Source organism: Adelges cooleyi, unplaced genomic scaffold (genome assembly GCF_023614345.1).
Source record: "Adelges cooleyi isolate 19-005CV unplaced genomic scaffold, UGA_ACOO_1.1 ACOO_flye_CR_arks_rails_tigmint_CR_PRNA_21, whole genome shotgun sequence".
Lineage (NCBI taxonomy): Eukaryota > Metazoa > Arthropoda > Insecta > Hemiptera > Adelgidae > Adelges > Adelges cooleyi.
This window is the reverse complement of record NW_026095871.1, coordinates 12,399,816-12,412,390: the sequence shown is the minus strand read 5'-3', so window position 1 is coordinate 12,412,390 and position 12,575 is coordinate 12,399,816. Positions and strand designations below refer to the sequence as shown.

Here is a 12,575-nt window from a genome sequence, read left to right as displayed (position 1 = left end):
GCCCTTTTGCATGGGATATTAGGTAGATAATAAGAATATTGCATAATATAAAATTATTGTAAACTAGATTAAACAATTCTGTTATATTAATAAAAATGATCAAGCTAGGATAAGTAGAAAAGATAGAAAAGTTTTTCTAGTTTTTCAGTTTTTCTAGTTTTTCTAGTTTTTCTAGTTTTCTAGTTTTCTAGTTTTTCTAGTTTTTCTAGTTTTTCCGGTTATTCTAGTTTTTCTAATTTTTGTAGAAAAATAGAAAAATAGAAAAGTATTTTCTAGAAATACTAGAAAAGTATTTCTAGTTTTCTAGTTTTTCTAGTTTTTCAGGTATTCTAGTTTTTCTAATTTTTAGAAAAGATAGAAAAACTAGAAATACTAGAAAAACTATTAAAACTAGAAAAACTTTTCTATCTTTTCAGGTTTTTCTAGTTTTTCTAGTTTTTATAGAAAAGATAGAAAAACTAGAAAAACTAGAAAAACTAGAAAAACTAGAAAAACTAGAAAAACTAGAAAAGACTAGAAAACTAGTTTTTCTAGTAGAAAATCTAGCAATCTAGAAAAACTAGAAAAACTTATGAAAAACTAGAAAAACTAGAAAACTACTCTTTCTCTCTCTTTCTAGTTTTTCTAGTTTTCTCTAGTTTCTCTAGTTTTTCTCTATCTTTTTCTATTCTTTGTAAACTAGAAACTGTCTATAAACTTTCTACTAGAAACTTTTCTATCTTTTCTGTTTTTCTAGTTTCTCTCTTCCTTCTCTAGCTTTATCTCTTTCTTATTTCTAGCTTCCTCAAAAAACGGATTTAAAAACTAGAAATAATGTTATTTTCTAGTTTACTAGTATTTCTAGATTTACATTTATCTTTTCTATAAAATTAGAAAAACTAGAAAAACCTGAAAAACTAGAAAAACTGTTTCTAGACGATTTTCTACTTTTCTAGTTTTCAGAACCTAAGCAAACATTTCGGTTTTTCTAGTTTTTCTAATTTTTTCAGAACGTAAAAACTAGAAATATAGACTAGAAAACTACTTTTTACTGCTTGAAATCTAGAAATAGATTTCTGTCTCTCTCTCTCTCTTTTTTCTCTCTCTCTTTCTTTCTCTCTCTCTTTCTTCTTTCTTTATCTTTCTCTCTCTCGGTCCGTGACAATACTTTTTTTTCCGTATTTGTACGGTCCGTGACAATATTTTCCGTGACTTAACGGCCTCCCATTTGTATTAATTACATACTTGATAGACTGTTTACCATGTTTAAGTCTTATCGTGGTGATACCTAAAATTTATGATTTTTGACCTGTGTCACTTTTGGACCACGTGTGAGATATGCTTGCAGTCAGAAGCTTATGGGAAATATGTTATAGAAAAGTTGTTTAACAGTAGTTGTGGGTTTAATAATTTATTTATTCATTTTTTTATAATTTAGAAGGGTTTGTTGACAGGTCGAGTGTATACGGGTATCAATAAAGAAAAATATTATTCTTGTCTGTTCAAAGTTTCATTGACATTTGACCTCTGCCTATGAAACAAAGTAAAATTGATTGATGGGATAACAATAAAAGTAAGTATTACAATCGAGTTGATTTTACAGGAGTTTTAAAATCATTACACGCAAATTGTTTTATTTATTTTATTTTATTTTACATTTTTAAGTTTTAAGTATAAATATAATATAAAGTATTAGAACTAAGTTAGATTATTTAATGTTAACGAGTTGTTTGTAGAATACAGACATTGACCAAACAATGGATAGGCGGTGGAAAATTAGTCGTTTGGCTGTTATTGGTCCAGTTTATTATCTTTGTAAAATGTTTGGTGTTTTACCAATCCGTTACTCATACTGTAAAATCGAGAACAACAGAAGACCGAAAGATTTTCGTGGGAGATTTCATAATAACTGTAAGAATAAATATGTTTGTTATCATAATTTAGAGAAAGAAAATCTGTGTGGATCAGGAAATATTAAAAACTCATTTTTATAAGCAGACTAACTATAATCTAAAATTGATAAAATTTGATACAAGTATACTTGATGAATTCGATAACCGATGGATTAACGATATGTTATTTGAATGTTTAATGCGATTCATAATTAGCTTTTAAAAGTACTATTTAGTGTAGTGTCACTAAATTTTATCATGCAAGAAATAAAATTTAAAATGTTGTTTTTATTTTCTCACATTTAATTTATAGAATCATTACATATTATAATAGCTTCAATCGAAACTAATTAATCAATATAATGGTAAGGAATTTGAATCATGGCTTTTTTTTTCTACACTGACTATACTTATGCCCCTTCTCCCCAACCCAAATATTGGTTTTCTCAAATTGTTCGACTGCTATTTATAACGGAAAATTCGTCTGATTTTCCAGATCAAGACGTACGGTTTCACGTGAGCAAAAGTGGAATTATGTTCTGGAGTGTGCAATTCGCCTTTCAAATTTGGACGTTCTTTGGGTTTTCAAAATTGATCATTAATTCAATATCCAGCAGAAAAATGTTGAATTGTTCGATAGGAAACACCTGCAGTATGTTGGGCTTAATGATCTCGCATATGCTTAAAAGTCCGATTATCGCAATTTTGGTTCTGTTTCGTCTGGAAAAAACTGTTTGTTGCTTGAACATGACAGCAACTCTACTACTTCGACAACGCCATCCTCGCAGATTGCCCATCGCCACGTTTGCCGTACTGCTATACATGATCTCTCATTTGTTCAAAATAGCAACGACAGTAGTTCTTGGTAGTATACATTTTCCATTAGAATATTTTACATTTTTATTTGTTTACATATGCCCGATGTTACTCATTCATCTGATATGCATCTTGTGTTTGGTATCAAAGAACAGCTACGAAGACATTAACAGGTAATAATTTAGTTCTACACATTTTGTAATAAATTTACCATTTTAATTGTTTATTTATAATTCATTATTTTTAAATATTAAATAGTTTTAAAATATAAAGCTGTTTGTAAATTTTAAAATAAAACACAAAGCCAAAAAGATAAATTGTTTCAAAAATCAAAAATTTCGAAATCAAAAAGCCATTTATCTTTTTGCTGCTGTGTTTTATTTTTAATTTTCCATTAAACATTTTTTACTTAGGTACACAGCTTTATGTTATAAAAATATTTAATATTTTTAAGATTTTCAAGCGGTTTAAATAGCGTTTATTTGTGAAAATCCGGATTTTCGGATTCTCATCACTAGTTTATACCGGGCTAATACTACTATTAAATCGATTTCAAATGCTTATAAGTTATAAGTATTATTAACGCTTAAGTATTATATGTTTATCCGCAGAGAACTGGGTAAATTGTGCAGTGTGCCACTGAAGTCTGAGCGAGCGTTACGATTGACATTATTGATGAACGACCATTGGTATCTTGAAAGTTATATTAAGCACATGTCCAATACCTTCGGTCCTGAGTTACTATTCATAATACTGGAAATGTACATTCAATTAGTGTTGGCCATGTATATACTTATATGGACCAATATTCTTCACAATGAGCATGTGACTTTCTACAAATGGTTTTTTGCAACCTTGCAGCTAGCATTAGTAGCGGGTAATTTTATTTACTTGTGTTACCGAAGCAGTTCTATTATAAGTGAGGTAATTATCGTTTAAATTATTTACTTAAATTAAAACTATATACCTACATTTTAGTAGTTACTTTAGGTAAATATAAAGGCTTTTGTCCATTTTTTAAAGTTAGAGCGACAATCCTCCATCAAGCCCTCTTAATTTAAGAAAGGCTTTACCCCAACAAATACTTAATCATGAAAAAAGGCTAAGTCCAAACCTCCTCTCAAAATGGTCAGTCTATCAAAGTAGTGATATCTACATTGTGACCAAGTCTGCTCTTTCTATAGAGTTAAGTCCATAACCTCACTTCACTCCTACTTTTATGAGCAACATTGCTCTTCTATTTTTTTTCTTAATACTTGGTCATTTTCTGAATGAGGCATAAAACAAACTTGGTCACAATGTATAGATATCACTACATTGATAAGCTGACTTTTTTGGGAGGGGGTCTGGAACTTGGCCCTCATGGCTAGGTTTTAGTTGCTTTTTGCTGGTTATCAGCATGGTGGGCGTCTTTTTGGTTTTTGCGAGGCACTGGAGGGATTATGTATGTAGTTCGGATGAATGTTAATGCGCGCCACTTCACGAATTTAGAACTATCCTCCCTAAAGCGGAACCAATTTTGAGAAAATTTTAATTTTCAGATATGTTTTCTTTACTTTTGCAATAAGATTTACTTTTGTACTAAATTTTACGTTTCTACCTATACTGGAAAAGCTTTAAAAGTTTGATGATGAGTGTGTCAGTCAATTAGTAAAAAAAATGCTATCTTTGAAGTTCTCCCATTTTGAAAAGGCTTAATGATAAGGGCGCATTTTTTGCAGTGTCATAAGCTACTTAAGCTTAATCTTTGTTTAAAATTTTAAATGCTGATCTAAGAGGAAGCAGAGATATGAGGGTGAGAAAACCCGGGTGAATTGGTTCCTATAAAGGTATACTGGCATTGATAGAACTTGGCTTGGCTTACTGCCGTGCGCTCAGATCATCGTATTATAGTAGTTTATATGAGATAATAATCACCTATGAAATTAATAATATATTTAGTGTGGGTTCAAATCGACATTATTGTTAATAAATTATATCGGAAGTTAATAGAAATTAATAGAAAAATGTATTTATTATATAGAGCCGACAAGTAATTTCTCAACTACAGCATTTGAGAGATAAATTGTACGATGATCCCAAGTGCCAAGCTATTGTAAGTATAAGTAGGATTTTTCATCTTGAGTACTAATAAATAAAATATATTTTCTTAATTTAATATTAAATTTATGTTATCTACCAATATACTAAAAAATCGTTTAGTGGGGTCATAACTTGTTGTTTTTAATGTGTTAAAAGCTGAAAATATTCACACTGCGAGTCAATTGCCGGCAAGTACATGTTTCAGTTTTGAAGCTTTTTGATATAAACCTTCCATTAGTTATTGTTGTAGGTATTTAATTTATTTGCTAATTAATACATGTGTATAATATTTTTAATTAATTATTTTCCCCAGTCAGCAGGCTACGTGCTAACATACTTTTTGGTGCTTATTCAATTTCAAGTAGAAGGTTATAATCGTACACTTAGAGAAATGAATATTAGTGCTATCGTTATTAAAAATTGTAAAGTATGGCCATGTATTACCGATGATGACTAATGTACTAATTGTACTTTAAAAAAAAACTTTGAATTTCATGTAATTATTAAAATACTGTAAAATGTTATATGTTATTATATTTAAGCTATTATTATTGTTTTTTTTTATTAGTTAAATTCATCTATATATCTAATATCTATATTGCTATAAATATTTTTTGTGATTAAAGAATAAATATGTTTATTAAATAATAATAGGGTGATTTCTTCTATGAACAGAGGTTATTACTTTTTTAATCTCATTTAATAGTTTTTTTACCGTGATTATTACAAACAAAAACATTGAGAAAACATTGTTAGATTAGATATAGTTGCCAGACCAGTACTGACGAATCAAATGAGTTAAAGCTATTATTGATTGAAATTCAGTTTACGTCATTTAAGTATACCTATATATAGTACATACGGTGCATAAATATACGATTCATATACTAAAAAAAACCTAATCGTACATGCAATTTTGAGATTAAAATTTGTTTATTTATAAACCCTTTATTCAAACGTATAGTACGTACTCGTATTTAAATGTAAAGAAATGTATAATAATAATTCCAGCTACAAATTTACATAATAATATTTATAAAAGAAAAAAAAATGTATACGAACATACTAGCAAACGACGTACGAATTTTTTTGGTGAAGCAATTAAAACTTGTGTAATTCAATTTTCAAGACTATCCAAAATAATCACTTAATTCTAGTCGGATGTAGCAAGTAGAAATTATTATAAACCAAAACCATACACTATATTCTTAAAAATAAATGACTGCATGATTGACAACGACAATGGCAGTTCGCAAGGTAGGTGCTTTCTCATAAGTAAAAGTGGAATTAAATTTTGGAAGTATTTTCGTTTTTACATTTATTTTTTGCTTGAATTTAAAGTAAAACTTAATTAGTCCCTTGTTTGCTTTTTATTACTCATGTCGTTCCCTTAGGTCACGTCCATTTACAAATTCAATTATACATATTTTATGTTATCATATAAATGTATATATTGTTGAAAAAGTGCTTCAATATCAAAAGTAACAAGAATGTAAATTATCTCGAATTTCAGTGTAAGTTACCAAAAGTTACCTACCACGATGGTGGACGAAGGTTTAACTAAATAAGTTCTAGAAGGTGTTCTAGAATTTTCTAAGGTAAATTTTCCGAAATTTGCTTGCTGACCTCATGGCGTGCAAGCAGTTATCATTGAAAGTGAAAGATTTGATCTCTATCTAAAACAAATTGTCTTTCCTCACTTTTGGCATCACAAATCACGGAGTAATTGAAATGTTACTATATTATTACAAATTGACAAATTAAATACAATCACTTATTAGTTATCACATACTTCATAACCAATGAGAACGGGTCTACATCAATTTAGTAATATTATTTAATATATTATAAGATATACCGTAAGTATTCCGTTATTAATTCTAATGCTCCTAAAGCCTAACACAATTTTAATGTCATTTTGAGATTTAAAATGTATTATATTAAGTACTTCCTTATTTTTTTTTTAATTTTAGAACGAAATGTTTATAATAAACGAATAAATAATAGGTGATGATATCAGATGATGGTATGTGATGACAATATAATTCTAACGTTCGTAAATAGAAAAAAATATTTTCCGTGTTTAATGTTCAAAATGTGATTATTCATTAGTAGTTTTTTTAATGATATTTTATAGGAAACAAAGTAAAAATGATTGATGGAATAACAAATTTATTGAATATTAAATCGAGTTTTTTCAGCAACTATTGTTAAAACACGTCAACACTATTAATTGTTTTTTTTTGTTAGACATTTTTTGTGACATTTTAAGTTTTATTAAAGTGAAATTGGGTCGGATTACTTAACATTAAAGAGTTGTTCGTTGAATACAGTCATTGATCAAACCATGAATAAGCGGTGGAAAATTGGACGTTTGGCTATTTTTGCTCCAGTTTATTACCTTTGTAAAATGTTTGGCGTTTTACCAATCAGTTACTCATACTGTAAAATCGAGAACAATAGGAGTGCGGAAGATTTTTGTGGAAGATTTCATAAGAACAGTAAGATTTTAACAATTGCTTTACCTTTATCTATACAATTATTGCCTGTAACGAATGTTAAATAAATAAATAAATAATTATTAATAGGTTAGGTCTTTTGTACTCAAAAGACTTCCAGCGTTTATCGGTTCGAAAATTGATGTATAAACTCAACAAATCTTTGGTTTTAAATTAATTTTAATGTGAACATGTTCAATTGAAGCTTCTCAAATTAAATTTTAATATCATATTAACTTGTTTAAAAACACAATTTATTTTAAAGCAACATTAGCTTAGATGCGGATTTTAAGGTATTGTTTTAAAATGTGTTTTTATTTTTATAATTTTCTATTTTTGTGTCTAGAACCACACATTATCGTCTGGGCTGCTGAACCTATTTGCTCCATGTAGCACTTTTGTATTCTACTTTATTTTATCTGAATTATATTTTAACGATATTTTTCATAAATAATAGTGCACTTTATAATCATCCTACCATAATATCCGGCTCAACAAGTGATACAGTATTTTACGAAACTCAAAAATGTTCAATAAAATAATTACATATCTTATTTTAGTTACCATAAGTCGATATATCTTTGGTACCGATTGGATCGACTAAAACCAATCAATGGAAATTGAGGAAATACAATTAATAATTATAGAAATATATAAAAGAAAGATCGCAGTATGACATTATTTCCACAAATCAAATTGTACGCGTTTTCCCTAATAAAAAAAAAAAATTAGTTATACTAAAATCTACTTGTTTTTTTATTTATCACAAAAAAACCGAAAACATACAGAAAGAAGTTTTACTTCCCACGTGCATACTCGCAACACAACTCTGGGTTTTAAAAAAATCGTTGATGTAGCTTCAAATTTGTATGGAATATTCTTTAGGATTTCCGTTTGATAAATTATTAATTTATTAGTAAAAACTTATTATGCTACTCTTTTTTATAGGAGACTCGGTAATTCTATGGTTTGGTTTATTATTCTTCTTTTGGATATTTTACAATTAAACAAGGAAAACAAATCAATATAAATCCGTATACTTATAAAGAAAGCGCAATACATTGTTAAGAGTACTGCTTTGTATTCCTACCGAACTATTTAACTATCTTCTAAATCAATTAGTATATAAATGACTATGCAATGGTTTTATTGCAATAAAAACCACTGCTTATATGTAATTTTATCGTATTTGCATCAAATCGTTTATACGAAAAGTGACGTTATCAGTTTTAGTGATGATCTTTTTTAGATACCGGTGACTTCATTACAATTGTATTACTTGTACAACTGTAATAAAATTTAGCATTAAAATTACAATAATAGTATTAATAACACTTTTATTAGACAATAATCACAACGACACTAAACCAATTCAAACAAAATGTATGCAGCAACCCTGCTGTGCTTTATATATTATTTTGTTCCAGTTTTGTTATCATGTAACAAGATAAATCTGTTTTCAGCTAAAAATATACGTTTCAACGTAAACAAATGTGGAATTATTGTTTGGACTGTACAGATGGCCGTACAACTGTGGACATTTTACGGGATGTCACAAATAATACTATTGTCATTCGCTGGTAAAAAAAAAGTTATTTGCTCGTTGGACAACTTTTGCAGTGCGCTTGCTGTGCTGATCTCGCATATGATGATCAGTCCTATAGTGATAATTTTGGCCGCGTTTCGGCTGAAAAAAACCGTCCGTTGCGTAAACATGACAGCAACTCTATTGCTACGAAATCGTTACTCGCGTGGTCTGCCCATTGCCACGTTTGCCGTACTGGCGTTTATCATCTCTCTTATAATCAAAATATTAGCATCGTCATTGTTTTCTAAAATATCATATCCTTTTGTTTATTATACTTTTTACGTAGCTTACACGTGTCCTATGTTGATCGTTCATTTAATCAGCGTTATGTGTTTGGTTTCACAGTATTCGCATGAAGACATTAACAGGTAATATATAATATTTGGCAACGTTATTACAAAATATACGCTTGTCATTAGTATTTAGTAGGGATCGTAAAAAATCCTTAAATAACAAAATAGTCATTAGGAATTAATATTTTTCGTCCATACCATAGCTGTACTTATTTCCAGTATCTTTTAACGGGGTGGGCATAATTTTTTTTTCTGGTCATTATTTTAAATTTATAGATATCTTTTTAGGTTTGGATCAGTTCGATTTTGATATTAATTATTAATTAATAAATACGAGTAAATAAATAGTAAATGTTAGGTCAAACAAAAAGAAATATTGGGGTTAGGTTTAAAGAACACATAAGGAACATCAAAAACCAAGAAGTACACAAATCTCCTGTTGCGGAACATTTATTGGACACTAATCATAGTATCAAATCAGTAAAATTACTAAAAAATGTAAATAACTCTAAAGAACTTAATATTAGGGAAGCAATAGAAACGTTAAAAAATAGGACAAATTTGTTAAACTGGGACTTAAGTCCATTACAAAACATTTTATTAAAATTTATAAAATGTGTTGACAAATGAGTCATCATTTCCGGTGTGACGTCACACCCGGTATAATGACCTTGTATATATGTATAGAGGGAGATGTTCGCCCGTAATCGGTCTCAGTCTGTTGTTAGCGCTGAAGATGACAACATCGTTGTCGTAACACGTGTACGCAAGAAGTGTATAATTTTTATGGTTTAGGGTTCAAGTAGATTTTATATCTTTACTATATATATTTAACCATAAGTTTGCTTAACAGTTTTTTCTAGATTAACACGAGTAAATAAATTTTGTATTTTATGGTATCAAAATATGTTAATAATCCCTGGCTGTTCTTCTTGTGCAATGTTATATTAATAGTTTTAAGTAACTCTAAATACTATAAAAATAACAGAATTTCACAAATTAATTATATATATATATATAATTATTGTTTCATAGGGAAATGGAAGAAATATGCATATTGAAGTCGCAGTCTGAACGGGCATTCCGACTGACATCCTTGATGAACGATCATTGGTTTCTTGAAGATTACATTGAACACATATCCAACACGTTCGGATATGAATTATTTGTCATCTTGCTGGACATTTACATTCAGTTATTGTTATGTGTGTATATGTGTGTATGGGATTATATTGTTCGCAGTACGAATCAAGACGTTTATTCAGTCGTTAGTTTGTTGTTGCACATATGCATAGTATCAGGAAATTTGTTTTATTTGTGTTATAGATGCAATGCTACAGTCAAAGAGGTAACATTAAAAAATAACAAAATAATAATATTAAATTCATAGTACGTTAAGTTTAGTTGCATTTCGGAATAAAAGTGAACTTTTAAGATGGAGGATCAAAAAATTATAATAAATATTATTCAGGAATTCGTTAACAGTTGAGAATTGATAACCTGGTTTTTTTCAAGTCTGGTAAAACTTTTGTTTGCTCAATATTTAGGCCGCCGTCGTTTATTTTAGTATCGGACACTATAAACGTTGTACAGAAGGCTATACAATTATTAAAAGTCTAAATAATAAGCATAATCGTTTAGCAACAGACTAATTGGTAATAAAGGAAAAGTACAAAGATTATTTTTATTTTCTATAACATAAAAAAGGCAGACAAAAGGATTACTAACATGTTTAGAGTTAATACCATTAAAATTGACATGTATTCTTATTCATTCGACTTTATATTTATTATAGATTTAAATTAAAATAATGTTTTTTTTTTCAATTTAGAGTAGACAGGTGATTTCAAAACTACATCATTTAAGAGACGTATTGAACAATGATTCCATTTGTCAAGCTCTTGTGAGTAATTCATATTTATCGGTAGTAATTAGTGTATTCCTAATACATAATGTGAGTCAGAAAGATTTGACAATATTGATATAACTTTATTGAAAATAGATACTACTCAATAAAGTTTCTTGTCTAAATCAAATATATGTTGAAATCGTAAAAAAATGTAATACCTACTAACAGTCCAATTGTATTTATTATTAACGTACTTGCAGTTAAAAGTATTCACACTCCGAGTCAATTGCCGAGAAGTTCATCTTACAGTATTGAAATTATTTAATATAAATTTACCACTACTTTTATGTGTGAGTATTAGTGTCAGTGTTCAGTATTATTTGTATGTATACAATTAACGTTCATACTTACCTATGTTCTTTAGTCAGCTGGCGTTGTGTTTACATACTTTTTGGTGCTTATTCAGTTCCAAATAGATGGTTACAAAGAAATATTAAAAGAACAGAATATTAGTGACGTTACGAATACGCAGTGTAAATCATGGCCTTGTGTCAAAAAAGAATGATTCTACAATATTAAGGCTTATTGACTTATATTAGTAGAACAAACATGAAAAATCTTATCATCATATTTTATCAAGTTATACTGTTAATCAAAATGCATGTTTTTTACTAATTAAGTATACTTATATATATGCAAATATACTTTTGTAATATTGATTTACATTTTTAACACGTTTTTATGAATTCCCTTTCTTGTATGTTCGGTACAAATTTTATTTTTTATACTAAAAGTAAACTAGTATAGGAAGTTAAAAGAAATACCAGGTACACATTTTTGTTGGAGATATAATATTTTTTGATTTGTTGGTAATACATTATTATACAAATATTGTTTAGAAATTTACATTATATAGAAATGATTATTTATCATAGTTTTTGTTTTTAAGTATTATGATAAGTTAAAATAAAAACATTGATTCGCTGTCAGGTGTCTGTATACAAGATATACAGCAATATTGTGTTTTGGTCTTTAGAAAGTGATTGTCATAGCATTATAAAAACAATGTGGCAACAAAATATTTTAGTTGTTTTCAGAAAATAATGAGTATAGAAATGTATTGTACTAGCCCGTATGTATTAACCATTGGTTTACTAACGACATGCGTTTCAAGTTGGGTCCATTAGCTATTTTAGCTCCAATATATTATGTAAGTAAAATATTTGGTGCTCTACCAATTAAATATAGGATTGGCAATGAAAATAGGTTTATCATAAAATCAGATCAATTTCAAGGAAAGAAACATGGAAAATGTAAGTATTTACAAAACAAAAAATTAGAATAATTTTTAAATATCTTTATGGTACTTGATTCTTATAGGTCTGGTGTAAATGTATGATCTAAACTATTTAATTGTCCATTAACATACCATTAATAATACAACGCAATTACAAAAAATTAGATCAATGATGTTATTAATTTGAATAACTACTCGTTATACATTAGTAATCCTGATTATTAGTGAATAGTTAAAATCTCATGAATATAAAAGAAATTTACAGAATAATTATGCTGTTA

The 12,575-nt window shown here is 28.3% G+C and overlaps 2 protein-coding genes across 2 annotated transcripts; both read left to right on the top strand.

Annotated features, from left to right (window-relative positions):
- The first annotated feature begins 2,750 nt into the window (after positions 1-2,750).
- LOC126834983 (uncharacterized) lies at positions 2,751-5,226 on the top strand. Its single transcript, XM_050567245.1, has 5 exons — positions 2,751-2,860; positions 3,299-3,611; positions 4,711-4,782; positions 4,926-5,015; positions 5,083-5,226. The coding sequence occupies exons 1-5, from the start codon at positions 2,793-2,795 to the stop codon at positions 5,224-5,226; spliced, it is 687 nt and encodes a 228-aa protein (XP_050423202.1). The 5' UTR covers positions 2,751-2,792.
- Positions 5,227-9,051: 3,825 nt separating this feature from the next.
- On the top strand, positions 9,052-11,595 carry LOC126834551 (uncharacterized). The gene is made up of 5 exons (XM_050566558.1): positions 9,052-9,223; positions 10,184-10,496; positions 10,980-11,051; positions 11,258-11,347; positions 11,422-11,595. Exons 1-5 carry the CDS (start codon positions 9,156-9,158, stop codon positions 11,560-11,562), a joined length of 684 nt encoding a protein of 227 aa, XP_050422515.1. The 5' UTR covers positions 9,052-9,155; the 3' UTR covers positions 11,563-11,595.
- The last annotated feature ends 980 nt before the right edge of the window (positions 11,596-12,575 follow it).

Bases quoted from the DNA above. Each gene is read 5' to 3' on its own strand.
- LOC126834983 (XM_050567245.1), top strand. From the start codon at position 2,793: ATGTTACTCATTCATCTGATATGCATCTTGTGTTTGGTATCAAAGAAC. The intron at 2,861-3,298 runs GTAATAATTTAG...GTTTATCCGCAG, and splicing joins AGCTACGAAGACATTAACAG to AGAACTGGGTAAATTGTGCA. The intron at 3,612-4,710 runs GTAATTATCGTT...TTTATTATATAG, and splicing joins GCAGTTCTATTATAAGTGAG to AGCCGACAAGTAATTTCTCA.
- LOC126834551 (XM_050566558.1), top strand. From the start codon at position 9,156: ATGTTGATCGTTCATTTAATCAGCGTTATGTGTTTGGTTTCACAGTAT. The intron at 9,224-10,183 runs GTAATATATAAT...ATTGTTTCATAG, and splicing joins TCGCATGAAGACATTAACAG to GGAAATGGAAGAAATATGCA. The intron at 11,348-11,421 runs GTGAGTATTAGT...TATGTTCTTTAG, and splicing joins ATTTACCACTACTTTTATGT to TCAGCTGGCGTTGTGTTTAC.